Below are 19,690 nucleotides of genomic sequence, written 5' to 3'. Positions count from 1 at the left end.
TGCCTCTCATGTGTTCCCTACTGGGGATCTGACCCACAACCGAGGCGTGTGCTCTGACTGGGAATCAAACTGGTGACCTTTTGGTTTGCAGGCCCATGCTCAATCCACTAAGCCACACCAGCCAGGCCCTCTTTGAACGTTTGAAATTTTATTTTATTTTTTATTTTACAGATAGGGGAAGGGAGAGAGAAGAGAGGGAGAGAGACATTGATGTGAGAGAGAAACATTGATAAGTTGTCTCTCGTGTGTACCCTGACTGGGGCCTGAACCTGCAACCCAGGCACATGCCCTGACCAGGAATCGAACCAGTGACCTTCTGGTTTGCTGGACAATGCCCAGCCAACGGAGCTAACACCAGCTTGTGCTCTTCTTTGAACTTTTAAAAATTGCATCTACATTTTATTATGAAAGTGTGAAACATTTGTAAGACATTTTCTTCTGTTTGAGTTGTAGTTTCTTTCAGACTAGGTTTTTCCTTGGGTTTTTGAACACTATTGCTTTCTTAATTCTCTTTCTCTTTTTTCCTTCAATTTGGTTGTTATTCTTGGAACATGGTAGCTGTGATGTTTGTCTTCATCCATCTTCTTTTGGCACACAGAGGCCACCCAGACCGTGTGCTCTGACACAGAGGTAGATTCTTCTTGGCTACCTCTGTGTCTGGACTGAGAACTGTTTGTGTCCCACTCCTGGCTGTATTTGGAGGACAGGGTATTCACTGCTCCATTCACTTCATTTGTAGTTTGAGAGAACAGCAGAGGGGAGCAGGAACTTGGCTGAGGCTTTGTTGTAGCCTTTGTTGGAGGTTCCTGATTCCTGCGGCCCAGGATGGACCTGTGAGCGGCACCAGGCTCACTCTGCCCAATGGTGGAGTGATCTTTGCCCTGAGGGGTAGCTTGTTTGGCTCTCAGGAGGGGCCCTCAGGTAGGACTGAGGGCTGGAACATCAGAGAGAATCAGCCCTGTCTGCTCCCTTCTCATCTCGCCTACTGTTGTCTTCAGCAGCTCTCTCAAAACCTCCAAGTCAGAAAGAGGAGAAACGTAAGATTTCGGCTCCCTTAGAGGTTTGTGTGTGTCAAGGGGAGACATGTCTAAGATACTTCATCTGGCCGTTAGCGTCTCTCATCCCTTCTCCTCTTCCTGCTCTTAGGACAGATCTTGACTCAATGTCTTTTGGTCTTCTGTCCTTTGGTTCTGCCAAGTCTACCTCCTTTGCTGGGGCACTTCATGCAGCAGTTAGTCCTTCCTTCCTTGTCAACTTCCGGCGTGATGCGGAGAGACCAGGTGTCCACGTGGCTCTTCCTGTGCCGAGACCCTGCAGCAGGAGCTGGGGCTCCTGTCTCTCCCCAGACCAGCCGCCCCCCAGGCTGCCTTCTCCCAACCCTGCTCCTCCAGCTCCTCTGGGAGCCACATGCAGCTGAAAAGAATCTTGCATTTCTCTTCGTGGCCTCCTTTTTGTGACGTTTAAGGCAGAAAAGTATGTCCCTTTCATTGGTCATTTATTGGTAGCAAGACTTTTTGCTCTTTTCCACATTTTGATACATGGTTTGCAATGATCCCTGTTTGAAATTAATTTATTGAAAACATTATCTTTTCAAAGGTAAACACCCTTTGTAGACCACCCTACTGTCACTGACGTTATTCCATCCTGCCTTGTATGATAGCACTTCAACTGCCCATGTCTTCCAATACACCGTGGTCTCTGAGACAGTCCGGGTGACCAGTTGTCCTGTTTGCTCAGGACTGAGGAGTTGCCCGGGGTGTGGACTTTGGTGCTAAAACCTGGAGAAGCCCAGGCAAACTGGATGGTTGGCTCCCCAGCAGGGACCGTACATTATTATATATTTTTTTTAAATCTGACACAACTAGAAAAATGCTTTGCACAGCACAGTTAGCTTGAGGGATCCAGGCAGGCTGTGTCCAGGTACAAATAATTAGAGCAAACCAAAGATGGCTTCATGTACGTGGTCACCCACAAGCACACTCTTTCTCATTCACATCGTTGGGATGAGTCTAGGGAGAACTCTTGAAAAATACAAACATTACAAGACCATTCAGGCAGAGATTGATGTTTCCATAGTACTACACTCATTCTCTCATTGAGTGTTTGTTGATTGCTTTATAGACAGTTTCAGTCATGCATAATATGGAGAAATTCTCAAGAGCAGAAATGTCTTATTTTTTAAGCTCCCCTGGTAGAGTATTTGGCACATGGTATGTTGTTTGTTTGGTTATTGTTTGTTGAATGAAGAAAGGAAGGAATGGAATGGAACCCTGGAGTGGACCTCTGAGCAAATTCTGCTTTGCTTTGGGGAAGCCTCAGCTGGTGAATGCAGAGTCAAGGTCCAATGTATTTGTTTTATTGCTTAAAAACAGGAAGTGCTTTGAATGGGTTTTAAAATGCCAGCAAAGATGTTCCTAGAAGAAAAATGAGAATACCTTTTTATTCAGGCTCAGTGGGTAACGCCTCTAATGATTCTGGGATGGATTTTTTGTAATTGCACACACCATTTCAAAGCAGTTTTTCTGGAGCTTGGTGCTGTGTATGTTCTTTTATTCTACCTGGCAAGTGTGCAAAAGGGATCATTTATGCACAGAGAATTTTATTGTCCGTAGGTGGCGATTCAGTCTGCAGGGACTGGGGCTCTGAGGGAGCTCTCAGTTTGAAGCACATTGTCACATCCCGGGCATTTGTTATTGGTCCCTCGTCTGCTTTTAAGAGCTCTACCATCAGCCTGAATTTCAGAGGCGGTGCTCTTACCTTTTTTCAGCAGTAAATAAACAGAATTCTCAGAACCAAGCCTGTGAGCAAGGGGAGCCCTGTATGCCCCTCGCCCGGAGTCAATATAATCTTCCCTCATATTTCTTCCACCTGGAGTCTCTTTGTCCTCCCCTCTACCTTTTTAAACCCTGTCCATCTTTCAAGGCCCCCACCCATCGAATTCCCTGTGCTTTCTGAATTCTCTTTAATTTTTATCAGTGCCATGAGGGGTCCTTATTTTATTTGAGCTCGTATTTCTTCTTATATAAGTTTTTTGAGGTTGGGAACTATATCATCTATTTCTTTGGACTTCTCCCAGCCATCCTGGCTAGACAATCACTCCTTCTTGATGTCATTATGAAGCACCTTGAATAAACTGGCCTCTGCAGAAAGAGCTCAGGGCCTTCTGGAAAGCTATGCTGTGAATCGTTCTTTGGGGGCTAAGGAAAGTAGCTAACATAGTGACAAAGCAGTAAAATAGAAGGACAAGCAAAATATCAAAATATCACAAAACATCATCTCACCAGCAGAATCTTTCCATTAACGTGCTCCCAGAAAACACCTTTAAAATTATGCACACACATATACATACATATAAACACATGTTCATTACATATATATACATACACTCACATACACATATCTGCATGCATGTACACATACATATTATACACACAGCAGCAGATCGTACCACACTGGCTCTCAGGTTACTGTTGAGAGCACAGGACAAGGCTAATTAACGTCAGCTTTGCTGGTGTACACCAGTCCAGAGGCCTGGCCCTGAGAGGGCCGTCGGGACCCTGCCAGCAGCCAGGTGAAGTGCCAGGTGCCTGGGACAATCCCCCAGTCACGGGGAGGAGAAATGGGGCGTAGTGAGGGTAACCGTATCTGCTTGGGAAGGGTGACAGACAGCACCTGTGCTTCTGCTTTATCACGCCTTCAGACAGCCACACCCCAGTGCAACCAAGGGTTTCTGCCGTCTTACAAGAAAGAATGTCTCTTCACCTTTACGCATCCAGTCTTTAGGAGGGTTTGGCACACATGAGAAAAGTCGCAGACAAGGATTCTAGTCTTATGCTCTCTGGACTTTTGCTTGCTTGTCTGGAAAATAGAATGTGTGTGTTTTAGACGTCATGGACTTCTAACAGCAGAGAAGGCAGGGTCCGCACTGTTCTTGTGACGCTGGAAGGTACCAATGGGCGTGGCCTATGGCAGATTGGATGTGTGGCCTCTGAGTTTTCATTTACTAGGTTTGCCCATTTCAATTTCATTGTTTCTTGGTAAGATAAATACTAATAAAGGTAATTGTGGTCGCTGGCCAGAAATGCCCCCTCTCGGCCTCCTGGCAAGTCAGTCAGTTTATTGCAAACTCTTGTGCACTTTACAAAATAGGCATTTGTTTGGGCCTTTCCCGTTATTGGGAAAACAGGTCCAGATGTACGTGTGTTCTGTTTTCTAGGGAGACGTGCATCCAGCAGGATGGGAGGATTCATCTCACCGTTGTTTACTTTGGGAAAGAAGAAATGAACGAGGTCAAGGGAATACTTGAAAACACTTCCAAGTAAGTACAGTGTGGAGCCGTAACCTGGTGTCATGGCACCTGAGCTCAGACACATCCCTGGCTGAAACTCCTGCTTTAGTTTGGTTTTCTTCCCTAACACTATGGGTCAGCTGCGAGACTGGCTTGTTGCTGACTGTGTGTAGGGAGAGTTCTGCTCCCTCTTTCCCCAGGACACCGCCTGTCTAATACTGGTCCTCATTGTGCACAGTGTCCATAGTGGCTTTGAGATAAACTGCCCTGAGCACAAGGGTAGGGAACGGGCTTCTCTGGGCTTCTGCATGCCTGGGTGTCTTCACTCTGAGCACTGCGGATCTGGGGCCTTGATGCTAGAGAGGGAATTAGGACGGGCACAGTGGTGCAGTGGCTCCGTCTCAGCCGCAGCTCGTAAGGCTAAGAGTGAGATCCACTCAGCAAATGGCCTGCCCCTCTGATTTTCATTTGCTATGCATTTTGAGAGATTGGGGGAAGTCAGAAGTGATGGCAGGATCTTTAATTAAATCTACCCAGTTGAACAGAAATTACATAACCAAAAGGTTAAACTTAGGATTGTATATTTACACCCCACCGAGGAGTTGTATGGGGGGGGAAATTCATCCACAGCCAGCAGAAATGGATTTTTTCCTACCACAATATACATACAAGTATTTATTTAATGAATATCTATGGCATTTTCTACTAGCGAGGAAGCTGGGATGGTGCTGCCATGGTCCCCTGGGGTTTGCCAAGGAGGTTTGCAGAATTTTGGTTGAGTGATTGGGGTTAGGGTGTGAGGATGGTAGCCCCTCCATAAGTGAAGCTTGGAGGGTGGTCAGTAGTCCTCAGTGGCGAAGAGCATCTGAAGAGGTGCATGTGGTCTAGATATAAACAGGGCTTCAGTTGACTTTCTGGTAAATGGCAGTAAGGTGATAGTCAAAGGATAAGATTCCAAGATTGAATGCACTTTTGGTATTTATTTTCATGCTTCATTACTAATTTTGTATCAATGGGCATAAGATCGGAATGTTAATAATAATCATTCGAACGTTCTGAGGCAGTCCACTAGCCAAAGTTTGTCCACCACTTCTTTTGGTGGAGAAGTTTTTATTGCAGTGCAGGCACGCTCATTTGTCTGCATGGCATTTATGGTGGCTTTGTGGCACACCTGCAGAATTCAGTGTTGGGACAGAGACTGTATGACTCGCAGCCTGAACTCTCTACTCGTCCTTCACAGAGAAAGTTTGCCGACCTCTGTTTTAAATCAGTTAGGACTTAAGAGTTTAAAACTAGTAACAGCCTAAAGCTATGGCCTCTGTTGAAGGGACATCAAAGAATAAAAAAGCTGAATATCCTAAATGTAAGTGAAATAGAAATCTCTCAACTGCAATGCATTGCAATATCCTTTTCATTTCTGCTTAGGAATGAGGAGCATGAATTGTTAGAATTCACGTCCTCTGCAGAGTGGATGGTTTCTAACATCTCTGGAAGTGTCTGTCCCTGGGCACCGATCTTTTTAAAGTTTCCCAGGTGATTCTAACATGCAGCCAGAATTGAAAGGCATTGTCTGAGAAAGTGGCGGTCCGCCCCAGGGGCTGCCCCTTCCAAGGTTTTTAAAGTAGCTATCCAGGGGCCTCTAACATGCAGCCAGGATCGAGAAGCTCAGTCCTGTTGGGTCTAGCACCTTCCCACGACCTTAAAGGACCAGACATTTGCTGACAGATACATATAGCCAAATTCGCACTGGTGGATGAGTAGCCAGTTTCGTCATGGTTACGGGAAATACCCTTTGTCGAGACTGGAGTGCCTAAACACTCATCTCCAAGGCACGCTTTACCGTATCGATTACCCGGCACGCTGACTTCTCAATCAGAGGTTGGTTTATAAGCAAAGAATGAATAGAACCTGAAAAAGAAAATTTATATCACTGCAGGATAGAGATCATTTACTTAAAACTTTGTGCAGATAACTTTGTGCTTGAGATCAGTGCTTTAAAAGGACACTGTAGGAACTTGGGCAAAATTTATTGGAACCCCATCTTCTGCGTTGGTGTCCTCATTCTGTTAACTAGTGATAATTACAGGGTTGATGTCACCACTGCCTTGGGACATGTCCTACCCCCTCCAGTGTGTTGCTTTGATCAGGGCACCTCTCCTAGGAATGTCCCACCCTCTGCAGCCAGCCTGAATCAAATTCCCATTGCCTGAGCCCGGTACCCAAACTGCCTCTTACTTCTAACTCAGTCTTGATGACTCACTGTGCCCAGCCAAACTGGGGCCATAGTTGGCCCCTCGTCTTTGCTCCCGTTATTCTCTTCCACTTAATGTTTTCTCCACCCTCCTTTCTACTAACTCAACCCCCCCCCCCGCCCTTCCATCCCCACCTGGGGCCCCACCTCTGGAGCTCTTCCTGACCTCCAGTCCTCTACTCTCTGAACTATAGTCCCTTTAAGCACCTGTTATATTTGGTACTTGCCATATGATTTGGCATTTACATTTCTTCCTATTGCCCTAACTAGGTGGCAAGCTGCTTAATAAGTGTCACCACATCACATGCTTCTTCGTGACTCCAGCACTTAGCAGAGGGCCTTCTTCAGAAACCGTTCAGTGTTTATCAAGGGAAAGATAATACCCGGTACACAGTAAATTTGTACACCTGGTAACCTAAATGAAAACTTATATAAAGAGCTTCATTTAACCATTTTATTATTCTTTTAAGATGGTATAACTCTTGTTTAAATTCATCTTTTCTTTGAATAATAACTATTATTATTATTTATGTGGATGACCTTATTTAATATTCACAGCAACCTTACAAGATAGGTGCTGTTACTGGCCCCCTGTACTAGATGAAAATGACCAAGGATTAGTGAGGTTGGCGCTCGGGCTGCCATTTCGGACACGTGGGAGAGCCAGGTTCTCAGCCTCGTGTGTGAATTTACCGGGACTCCCAGTCTTAAAATTGCACCCAATTTTCATTCCAATGTACCCTTAATCCTAAAACCCTTAATTGTTAGTTGACAGTAATAAGATTGGAAATCAGGCTAAATGAAATTTCTTTCATTTGAATATTGGTATCGTGATTAAACTGTTCTAAATCCAGCTAAATGTATATATTTTAAGAATATCTTTTAAAAATCTCATTTGATGACTACGTGTCAAATGATATTTCACTCACTGGGTTTGTGCACCCTCGATTGAGCTTTGCCTCTCGGTTGATTGCTGGAGATCAGTGTTTTGCAAACTGCAGTTTGTGATTCATTAGAGGATTGTGAAATCAGAGAGTTCTGTTCAGTGTTTTTAAAAATTGAACTAAAGTGAATAAAATATATCAGAATGCATCACACATATGTAAGGATAAATATTGTTTCATGAAATTTTAATTTCTGTTTGTGTATGTTCTGTGTCATAATATATAATATATTCCTTTGTAAGGGCTTTGATCAGAATATTTAAAAGCCACTTCCACAGAAAACAGTACAGATCAGTTTGCAATAGCAAACTGTGGAAGAATCCTTATTCCACAGAGTTTTCCCCATGAAGCTTCAGTTAATCTCAGGTTAAAGCCTCGCCTAGTAGTTCTCCAATATAAATGTGCTTTGAATAACCTGGAATGCTTTTCAAAATGCACGTTCCTGGGATCAACCCCAGAAATCCCGAGTCAGTGGGCTGAGATGAAGCTTGGGAGCCCACACCCAGAATGAGCTGCACATGTCGATGTGGGTGGTCCACGGCTCGCACTCTGAGAAATGCTGGCTTAGGGGGACATTCGCTTGGAGCTGCACGTGGTAAGTCCTCACTTAATGTCATCCAGAGGTTCTGTGACTTTAAGTGAAATTGTGCGATGAAACCAGTTTCACTGCAGGCTAACTGATTCAAACAAGAGTTGAGTTCCTGTAGCGTTTCATCAACCTTATAACAAAACAACATTGACCATGACGTCATCTGGGGACCTGCTGTATCAGGAAATTATATTTTAAAAATTGTAGCTGGTGAATGAGTTGGCGTGAGCTGATGTTCACTACACTGTGAGTTCACCTTTACTCAGTCATGAGGTCACCAAGGTGTCTTTCAGAGCACTTGTCTCTGAGACTGAGGCACTAGAAATGAGACACTGCCCTGCCATCGTGATTATGGGACATCAGAGAGGGTTTGTGTGTGTGCGTGTGCATTTGCATGTGTGTGGTGCCTGCCTTGCCGTGGGTGTGTCAGCATGTCACACCTCTTTGAAGGCATTGTTTGACATGTACCCTCAGGAAGATTTTATCAGGACACCCCAGAAGAAAATTTGGGGGGGAGGTTTTATTCTGTTTGGCTTTGATTGGTTTCTGAAATTTGGCAGAATTGCTGCTTCATTTAATCTTTTCTTAAATGAGGAACTTTTAGATAATCTCACCTGCTAAAATGAAAAAAGCAACACAGTGAACCTGTCCCCGCAGATGAGGTGTCTCGCACCCTCGGAAGCTCCTCGCACACGAGGGCAGCTCACAGGCCTGTGCCCTACCCCCCCCCAGCGGTGGCCGGAGACAGTGCTCGGCACGATTCTGCTTGGTGATCCAGCTCTTTACGGAGATGTGCCTGTGTTTTCAGGAGTTCTCAGTTCTCTGGGGGATTTGAACGTGGCATATAGATTAAAGTTTTGTGGCAATGTTAAATAGCCTGACTATGATCATTATAAGGTCATAAAGGAGAGTGTCAGGGTTCTTGAGAGATACTCGTCTTTGAGGGTAAAGCTGCCCTGCCCTCTGCACCCAACTCTCAGGTTCAGAGGAAGGAAGGACAGGTGGCCGACACTGGTACCTGAGGGATCTAGTTAGGTGAAGGGCGTATGGGTACTTGTGCTATTCTTACATTTCTGAAGATTCAACATTTTTCCATATAAATGTATTGGGAAAGTATAATATGAAAACAATGAAATGATATGAAGTTCATGCAATAGAATATAATGCAACAGTTAAAAGAAAGAAATGTGTTGTCAGTGAAATGGTGAAATAAAGGTCTGTGCAGACACTGTCTTCCATAAAAGCAATGAGAAGTTCAAATGGTTAGAATCAGCTTTCTAAGAACTCTGGCAACAATCTGTAAAGTGTTTATTTTAGAAAGATGAAAAACTTGTTCAACTTTGGTGTGAACAGGGAGCTCCTTGGAGCTTTGACTTGCCCTGTTCCCCACCTCCTTCAGCTCTTCAGTAGCCTTGGACTCCAACAGCCCTCAAGTACTGCAAGGGCCACAGCCTGGCGGCCACAGGGGCCAGGATGGGGCTAAAGCTCCTTCTGAGCATTATTTCCCAAGAACTCTCATTATTAGGATTGTCTGGGGTCCCTTGAAGACTCCACTTACAAGGTTATCCTTATTTCACTTGACTCAGAGTTCTCCAGTGGAAAGAGCCTTTTTCTCTAAGGGGAGTTTGTTAAAAAAAAAAAAATGTACACAGCCTGTGACTTTGTGGCTGCCTGCAGTGGCAGGTTAGAGTTGGGGCAAACAACAGACTAATCAAAAAGCTTAAAAGGTGAAGCTGGGGAGTGAGATTTGCCCAGGGGCTTGAAATGCTCCAGTACATTTCCGGGGACCTGAAAGGGCAGACACGGGGCTGGGGACATGCTCATACTTAGGAAAGACCTGTGCAGGCCCTGATGTTTCACCTCTGGGTGATCTTGAGGCTCTGTGCATGAAGGAAGGAAGACTAAGGTTAAGTTGTCAACTGCCTGGTACAGTGTTCGTGGCATACCCCAACGTGCATACAAGGTCCCTCGGCAAAGACTTAAAGATGTACTGGTTTCAGGCATTAAAGGAGATCTCTTTCTAATCATTAATTGAATACTAAGTGGTCACACATAACAGAATTATGTATGAAAGTCATGAAACAAGCAAAAAACTGCAACAACAAACCCTGGGAGATTCTGATTTTCAGAGTTGCCACATTACATTATTTAAAATGTTCGATTTTTAAAAATTATGAGGCATACAAAGAAACAAAATATACAATTCATGCACAGGAAAAAAATTGATTACTAGGAATTGTCTCTGAGGAAACCCGGGTTTTAGACTGACTAGACAAAGACTTTAAATCACTGTATTAAAAATGCTCAAAGAATTAAAAGAGACCATATTTAAAGAACATATTTAAAGAAAATTTTGAGAACCACATCTCACCAAATAAAGAGAAGTTTGTTTTTGTTTTGTTTTTAAAGAGCCAAAAAGAAATTCTGTAGTTGAGAAGTAAAATAACTAAAATAAAAAATGTAATTGGTGGGGAGGGTGCTTATTTCAGGTTTGAACAATCAGGAAAAAGAATCAAGGAACTTTAAAATAGGACCATGATATGATCCAGTTTGAGAAACAAAAGTTAAAAAAGAAAATTAACAAACCTTAGAAATTGGTAGTATATCATCAAGAATGCCAGCAAAGACATAATGGGACACGCAGAAAGGAGACAGAGAAAGGGGCAGAAAACATATTTAATTGCAATGGCCCCAAACTCCTCAAATTTAACGAAAAACATTACACATCCAAGAAACTCAACAAACTCCAAAGAGGAAAACAAAGAAATCCATATCGGGCACATCTGCTCAGATGGCTGAAAGACAGAGAAAAAAATCTCACAAACAGGAGTGAAGCAACTCACCTGGTCCAAAGGATCCTTAATAAGACCAGCAGCCGACTTCTCCTCAGAAATAGTGGAGGCCGAGAGCGATGGCATAGTCAAAGTGCTGAAAGACAAACAACACAACCAAGAACTCTGCATGCAGCAAAACCATCCATCAAATGTAAAACAGAAATGAAGACCTCCTCAGAGAAATAAGAACTGAGAGATTTCATCACTAGTGAACATGCTATGAAAAGGAGTCCTCAAGTCTGAAATGAAAAGTCACTAAACAGAAACTAAAATCCACATGAAGAAATAAAGACTGAAAGTAAAAGTAACTACATAGGGGAATATAAAATACAGTATTTTTTCTACATGATTTAAAGGATAACTGCATAAAGCAATAAGTGTAAATCTGTATTGATACACACATGTATAAAGATATCACTTCATTTTTTTATTTTTCTTTTTTAATCCTCACCTGAAGCTGTGTTTATTGCTTTTGGAGAGAGAGAGAAAGAGAGAGAGAAACATCAGTGTGAGAAAAACATCAATTGGTTGCCTCCTGTACATGCCCCAACTGGGGGTCAAACCTACAACCTAGGTATGTGCCCTGACTGGGGATTGAACCTGCAATGTTTTGGTGTATGGGATGGCACTCCAACCAACTGAGCCACCTGGCTAAGGCTGTAAAGATATCATTTTAACAAAATAACAAATAAGTAGAATGAAATAGTAATAAAAAAAAACTACCCACAAAGAAAAGCCCAGCTAAAATCACTCCACTGCTGATTTCCACCAATCATTAAAGATGAGTTAATGCCAACACTTCACAAACTTTCCAAGTATAGAAGAGGGAACACTTCCAATCTCGCTCTGTGAAACTGATATAACATTGTATGTCAGCTGTAATGAAAAACCAAATGAAGTGAAAAAAGACATAACAAGGAAAAAATACAGGCCAGTATCTCTTATAAATATTAGATGCAAAAATCTTCAACAAAACACTAGCAAACTGAACCCAGCCACAAAGAAAAAGAATCCTATACCATGGCCAAGTGAGATTTATCCTAGGAATGCAAGATTGATTCAACAAAAATCCATCAGCACAATACACAAAACCACATGGCCATCTTCATACACACAGAAAAAGCATTAAAAATATGGATTTGCCCTATTCTGTGTATTTCATATACATGGAATCATATCATACATGACCTTTGGCATCTGGCTTCCTCTCTTAGCACAATGTTTCTGAGGTTCATCCACATCATAGCATCTATCAGCACTTCACTCCTTTTTATTCTGTTGTTCTTGATGTCATTGTAAGTGCATTCTTGATTTCTCTTTCAGATAGCTCCTTGTGTGTAGAAACACTTTCTGATTTTCATGTTATTTTTTTATCCTGCAGTTCTTCTAAGTTTGCTGATCAATTCTAGCAATTTTCATGGAATCCTAGGATTTTCAATATATGGGATCACATCATCTGCAAACAAAGACAACTTTATATCTTCCGGTTCTATTTGGATACCTTTTGTTTGTTTTCATTGCCTGACTGCTCCGGCTAGGACTTTAAGACTATGCTGAATGGGAGTGGTGAGAAGGGCGCCCTCATCTTGCTCCTGATTTTGGAGGAAAGGCTTTTAACTTTTCACACTGAGTGTGATGTTAGCTGCGGACGTTCATACCTGGCCTGGTGTTGAGGTGCATTCCTTCTATACCTGGTATGTGGAGAGTTTTTGTCATGAAAGATGTTGCATTTTTCAAATGCTTTATCTGCACCTATTAAAACGATCACATGATTTCATTCTTCATTCTGTGAATGTGGTGTATTATGGTTGTTAATTTGCAGATCTTGAGTTATCCTTGCCTCTCAGGGGTGAATCCCACTTGATCGTGGTGTATGGTCCTTTCAGTGTGCTCTTGAATTCAGTTTGCTGTCTTTTGTTGAGGACTGTTGCATCTATATTCACCAGGGGTATTGGCCTATAATTTTCTTTTCTTGTAATTTCCTTGTCTGGCTTTGGTATCATAATAAGGCTGGCCTTGTAAAATGAGTTTGGAAGTGATCTTTCCTCTTCAGTATTTTGCAAGAGTTTGAGAAGGACTGGGATTAATTTGTCTTTAAAAGTTTGGTGGGATTTCCCAGTGAAGTCAATGATCCTGGGCTTTTATTTGTTAGGAGATTTTTGATTATTGCTTTAATCTGCTTGCTCATTATTAATGTGTTCAGATTTCTCTATTACTTCATGATTCAGTCTTGGTAATTTGTTTCATGAATTTATTCATTTTTTTATGTTATATAAGTTATTACCATATAATTATCCATAGTAGTCTCTTTGTGTTTCTGTGTTACTGGTTGTGATGTCTCCTCTTTTGTTTATAATTTTATTAATTTAAGTTCTCATTCTCTTACTTAGATAGTCTAGCTAATGGTCAGTTGTTTATCTTTTCAAAAGAAACTTGTTAAATTAGTTATATAAGCAGGCTTATATAGGCTCACAATCTGGAAAATTCTTAATTGATTGTTTAAAGTGCCTACTTTTAATTCTTTATTGTATTCAAATGCCTTCTGTAAGTAGAACTCAAGTGAGTTCAATATTTAGGGCTGTTAGATTTAAAATGGTAAATTAAACATTGAATATAATACTGTTTTCTATGTAAGTTTGAAGTGCTTTTTTAAAATGAAGGGCTATTGTGGGAAGTCCTACATTAACACAATTTCCTTGCAGTGATGGGAAGAAGTCTGTGTTAGAATAAATCATATTAGACAGCAAGACCTTTTATCATTTCTAATCCAGCAGTTCTGGGAAATGCAAGTCAGTTAGAGAAATTAAATCTCTAGTAGAAACTGTGATTTCCCAGGTCATCATAACCTCTGCTGGAATGGTTATATATAACTGGGAGGAGTCCCCGTATACCAGACTTGTTCCATAAAAGAGAGGAATTGTAGGAGAAGCTCAGGAGTTCATCAGCCAATAATACGAGTCAAGAAGAAAAGAAGAGATAATTATGAGTAATCATGTGGCCTTTGAAACTGCAGACTCTGATTTATAATAGGAAATCACGGAGTATAGAAAGTAGTGCTCTCGTCCTGCCATAAAAAATGTCCGTCTTGTGAGACATCCCACGAAATGTTACATTTCTTTGTATGGGCAAATTACATTTTTCAAACCAGATTGCATCTTTTTTTCTCAGCTCCCCTTTTTCTGTTGTTGGTATTTGTCTTCTTATTAAAAGCTTGGGTTTGTGCCTGTCCTTTGGAGTCTGTTGGTCAGGACTCTCTCTGATGTGGGAGGTGGACCACGTGCCGGGGTTTCCCCAGAGCCCACCCGAGGGGCAGTCCCTGTCCTCCAAGGTCGGGAGCCTGCTAGGTCATCCTGTGCATGTCTGCACGAGCAAAGGCAGAAGAAGGCATGGACACAGGAGGACAGAGGTGGGGCTGGGCAGGGAGCCCAGAGAGGGGCTTCAGTTTGCAGCGGGCGTGAGGGGCAGTGACTCCTGACGTGGGCCCTGAAGATGAAGCGGAACTTTCCCTGGAGTGGATGGAGAGAGCGTGCTCCGAGGAGGGACCCCTGAGCAGAGACAGGAGGTCCCAGCCATGTGCATGCCGTTGGTAGCCGTCTTCTGGCTGCCCACTATGGGGTAGGCAGGCAGACAGACAGACAGGGGACAACACAGGGTCCCTGTTTGTACATCTCTCTGTTCCGCATCTTGGTGTTATAGCCTGTAGCCATGCTGTATGCGGTCGAAGCCCACCATGGCCAGACCACGTTGGAGCACATCGGTGTTTCACACTGAAGTGTGTCCTTGCTCTTGAATGGTGCGGTTGCTTCTTAGTACACTGTTTCCAACCCTATTGAGCAGGGGTGCTCTGGCCTAGTGAGTGAGTCCCTTGCCCAGTGAGCAGCATTTCTGAGTGAAGTCATGGGACACATTGAGGGAAGGGGCCCAACCGTCTTGCAGAATCTAGTTGCCCCATTGTGCCCCGTGTCTGGAGCTGGTGCCAATGAGTTTGAGGTGAGAGGAGAGGAGTGGAGGGGGCCCCACTTCCAGGTGCAGGTGTGTGACAGTGTGTTCGTCTCTGTTCTGGGAAGGAAGGGAAGTAAAATCATTCCAGTCCTTTTTCTGGTGTTTCCAGCCCTGCCCTCTTGCTGTGTGGAAAACACTGCCTCTAATGATCAGGGGCTCTTCCTGATGGCGAGAGAGGAAAGGGAGGGTCTCCCCCAGCTAATGGCTGATCAACCCCAGAAGTGCTGGGCTTGAGTGGTCAGGAGGAAGGTTAGTGCCGTTGCCCATCTGCAGAGGGACTCCTAGCTCAGCATGGCGGTCTGGCAGACACACTCAAACCACAGGTGGGTGACAACTTCAGGTTAGCCCTGGAGCTCCTGCAGTGCCCCAGACTGGCTGGTGGGGCTTCCCAGGCCCGTGATGACTGTCCCTGACCACCCTGACCACCCCACCCCCACCTCTGCGTGCACTGATGCCTGGCCCCTGGTTAGGCCTTCTGCACAGAGCTGTCAAGTATGAGTGCCACCAGGCCAGCAGTAATGATGCATGGCTCCTGCTGGCCAGCTCTACTCAGGGTGGGTGAGGGAGGCAGGCAGCGCTGGGCTGGGTGGGGTCTGTGTGGGCGAGGGGAGGCTGCTGGTGCCAAGTGTGCACTGGCCCAGGGGGCTCACAGGCATCGGTGTAGGCAGCGGTTGGATAGGGCTGGGTGCCGTGTCCTGGGCCTCTGGTGCAGCCTACAGACGCGCGGGAGACGGGTGTGAAATGCAGGTGTAGGTTGGGTATTGCCACAGATACAACATGGATTGCCTCGTCCTTGTAGAGAGGTTGGAGGGCCCCCCAGCATCTGTTTTTCTGAATTCTCTTACCCTAAAGGCAACACATCAAAGCATAGAGGTAGATGTTTTAAGACTTTTTAAAAAGTTCTTCAAAGTTAAGGTCATCTCAAACACTGGAACAATGTCCTCCCCACCCCTTTCCGTGGCTTGACTAACAGGCAAGCCCTGCTCCCTCCCATCCCCACCCCCTGCTGCAGCAGAGCAGAGAAGAGCAGCTCAAGCCAGGGTTTGGAGAATTTGGGGGCAGAGCAATCTAGATTACGTGTGTATTGGGTGAGTGCGTACACCAAACGACCACTTTACTATCTCTCGCACACACTTCAAGGTTGACCACCTCCAGGCTTGTCATATCTTTAACACTGTTACCTCGGTTTCTAATGCTGCCTTGCATTCTTATTTAAGTATTCAGTATGACTTTTGTAAATATATTTTTAAAGATTTTATATATTTATTTTTAGAGAGAGGGGAAGAGAGGGAGAAAGAGAGAAAGACATCAACGTGTGGCTGCCTCTCATGCACCCCCAGCTGGGGACCTGGCCCACAACAGAGGCATGTGCCTTGACTGGGAATTGAACCAGTAACCCTTTGGTTCACAGCAGCCACACCAGCCAGGGTGACTTTTGTAGATATTTGGTCTATCTGTACAAATGGGCTTTAGACTGACTGTTCAGGGAGGGAAATCGGCAGTTCTTTTAACACAGAGTATTAGGTAACTGTGTTCTTCTTCCCGTGACAAAGATTGCTTGCTGTTGTTTGGCTATGAAGCATTTTCGTATCTGAGCTCTCAGGTGGTAGCCTCTGGAAAGCCTCTTGCAGGAGGACCCTGAGCTATGAGTCAGATGCAGCCCGAGTGAGGACGCCATGCTGCTGCCCTGGGCTTGGGCGTGCCGGGCCTCCCTGCTCTGCAGAGCAGCTGCAGCTCTCCCTGTGGTCTGGGGGGAGGGTCTCAAAGACCATGAACCTTGAGACATGCAAAGAAAGAGACCTGCTCCTGGCTGTGAGAGACGGTCACAGGATGGTGGCTGAGAACTGCGAGACCTGGTTGGAGACTCCCTGAGATGAACAGACAAGCATCTGGGTAAAAATTTTCATAAAATGGAACAAATAGGGCAGGGAGAAGAGCGTTCAGGCTGACTTTCAGGAGCTGGGCTACAGAAACCTCTAGGGAGATGAGAAGGACCTCGCCTGACCAGGTGTGGAGACGGGGAGGTCGCTGTCCGTTAGTGGGGCCAGACCGAGGCCTAGAGAGGCCATGCAGCAGCACCTGGAGCTGCTCACAGAAAGTGTGAATGCGGTCCCCCAGCCAGAGGAAAGAGTGAAGGTCAAGTCCTGAAAGAGGAGGAAAATGTCTCTAAATGTGGAGCTGTGCTGAACAGGGTGCAGAATGCAGAAGAATAGAATTTTAGAGTGCAAAGGGGCCTTTGAACTCGGTAACCATCAGATTCTACAGTGAGGAAACTGGGGCCAGTGAAATGAAGGGACTCCCCCGCAGTGGATTAGAGGCAGAGCGAGGATTGGAATCATTCCTCTATTCACACATTCATTCACAAACATCAGTGGAGCACCCATGAGGGCTGGGCGCAGTTCTAGGCCCTGGATCCAGCTTTCCTGACTCATCCGCCAGGGCCCTTCCCAGCGCCAGGCCTCCCGCCTCCATCTAAGTCTGAAAAGTCTGGCTGGCTTTGGGCTCAGACAGGATTTGGGCCCACAGATCCCTGAGATAAAACACCAAGCTAACTCCCAGATCCGAAGGATGGTAAGTCAGGGAATGGGTAGCAGAACTTGTTCTGCTGATTAAATCACCAGATACAAGCACAGGGTAGCATTTGAAAAGTTTATGACTTTATATTTGTGTTGAACTTTACCAAAGACAGTTCCTTGGAATACACAAATTACTGTAAAAAATGGAAATCGGGTTCTGTGCTTGTTTTGACCACATCAAAATTAGAGAGAAGTTGGGGGAGGGGGACAAGCCAGGTAGCGGGGAGACAGGGCTCAGAGTACATGAAAAGAAGGGTGATATCAGCAGGAAAGGGGGGATTTGCCACATGCCAGGCGCCTGCACAGGTCGAGTTAGGAGCTAGAGTAGACTAAACGGGGTTCTCTAGTTCTGTCTGGGAGAAGGCATTCGCTGTCCCACCAGGTACTGAATGAATTCCTGGAATTGTGCTCAGGACATTTCAGAAGGTGCTGCTGTCCCTGGGAAGGAACAGCCACATGGAACCTCCGGGCTTCCTGCCACAGGCCTGGGCACCTGGCCTGTGCTAACGACGGCGATAGCTGAGGCTTAGCCGGTGCTTTACAGGCTTGGCAGTGCTTATCTAACTAATAACTTTGTGAGACAGTTAGGGGAGGTGTTATTATTCCTGTTTTGCAGATGAGACAACTGAGGTTCTGGGAGATTAATGGGCTTGCCTAGATGAGTTAATCTGCGGGAGAGCCACGCCCGAGGCAGGCCTAGTCTTCTGCACCCAAGTCTGTCATTTCCTTGCTGTGCTCGCTCTGCCGCTTCCCCTGGGTGAGGGGAAGGAGTCAGGTGTAAATCTGTTTGGGGATAGGCTCCAGTCAAGACCATCGAGCCTGGCTCCGGGAGCTGAACAGAGATGAAAGAGGCTGGGTGGGGCCGTTCCAACGGGACTTCATTTCCCTGGCCCAGTGGTTTCACTGGGGTGACTCAGAGGCGTGGAGATTTTCTTGGTTTTGGTGACCTAGTCTTCACCAGTTCAAGTTTTCTGCATCACAAAAAAAAATTATTAATCGTAACAGTACAGTTTTCAATTTGGAAAAATTACTGAGAAACAAGAAATAAATTTGTATTGAAACTTCACTAGATGTTTGCTCTTGGTGCCTTCAACGCCAATGGGTTCCCCGTGAGTCTGGAGCATTCTGTGACTGGCTGGTTGTCTCAGTGCCACCGAGGTCACACAAGAAACGTGGCCAGGTGTGGATGGGCCATGCTCACAACATTTCCCAGGGGATCCCTTTGGCCTGGGGAGCGTGGGCCCATGGTGACCATGTCTGTTTTTCTGTTTAGAGCTGCCAACTTCAGGAACTTCACCTTCATCCAGCTGAACGGAGAATTTTCCCGGGGAAAGGGACTTGACGTTGGAGCCCGCTTCTGGAAGGGTAGCAATGTCCTTCTCTTTTTCTGTGACGTTGACATCTACTTCACCTCTGAATTCCTCAATACCTGTCGGCTGAATACGCAGCCAGGTAAGGGTCCCGGGAGTCGGCTCCTTGTCCACCTCAGGGTGGCACTTAGCTCTCTCACACTCACGCTCATCACCTTCACAGTTCCCTGTGTCCTGCTTCTGAATCAGCTTTTTTTTTACCCCAGTGACAAAGGAAAGGGAAATCCTCTGGCTCGATTTCTCCTCTGGTGTCACAGCATCGGCCTGTTGTCACAGTTATCGTCCACCATGACTTTGGGCTCGTTATCCCAAGTTCACATGTGTAACCTTTTCCACTTCCATCTGCAAGGTCGGCTTTGGTGGACGTCCATCGGAGGAAGTGGGGTGGGGAGGACGTGACCTGGAAAAACGCCCTGAAACCAAAGGGGAAGGAGTAGCCAGGGCAGTGACGCAGGGAGGAAGTGTTTCTGCTCTGAGCAGAAATGACCCACAAGGTGAAAGTTATTTTCATGGAGTCTGACTCATTGACAAGACTGATACTCAGCTGGTAACTACTAGAATGGGCATGTCAGTTGTTAAAATCTTGAAACTCCGCAGGTAAACTGGTGAAGAGTAACTGCCCTGGGCTCCCTAATTCTACTTCTGCTGCCCAAAGTCACCGCCACCTCTGGCAACCCCTCAGACTGCCCCGTGGGCCAGCAATGAAAGGGTTCATGCCTGACAGGGCACAGGGCATCAGGTTGATGCCACTCTCATTGGTTGATGCCACCAACTGTCAATATTTTAAATGTCACCCTTGGGCTGAGAGGCCAGAACTGTTTGAGAGTCTGGTCCAT

At 45.1% G+C, this 19,690-nt stretch overlaps 1 protein-coding gene across 8 annotated transcripts in view; it reads left to right on the top strand.

Moving 5' to 3' along the window:
• Positions 1–19,690, top strand: part of CSGALNACT1 (chondroitin sulfate N-acetylgalactosaminyltransferase 1) — a 305,921-nt gene that overhangs the window by 271,329 nt on the left and 14,902 nt on the right. For all 8 annotated transcript variants that reach the window (XM_037161256.2, XM_053660022.1, XM_037161285.2 and 5 more), the window contains 2 exons: positions 4,217–4,318; positions 18,758–18,936. In XM_037161256.2, coding sequence (XP_037017151.2) covers positions 4,217–4,318; positions 18,758–18,936 — 281 coding nt within the window. The remainder of the gene's footprint in view (positions 1–4,216; positions 4,319–18,757; positions 18,937–19,690) is intronic.

Source organism: Artibeus jamaicensis, unplaced genomic scaffold, assembly GCF_021234435.1.
Source record: "Artibeus jamaicensis isolate MK-2021 breed Jamaican fruit bat unplaced genomic scaffold, CSHL_Jam_final scaffold_833, whole genome shotgun sequence".
Lineage (NCBI taxonomy): Eukaryota > Metazoa > Chordata > Mammalia > Chiroptera > Phyllostomidae > Artibeus > Artibeus jamaicensis.
The sequence above is the reverse complement of the archived record's forward strand: the minus strand, read 5'-3'. Positions and strand labels throughout refer to the sequence as shown.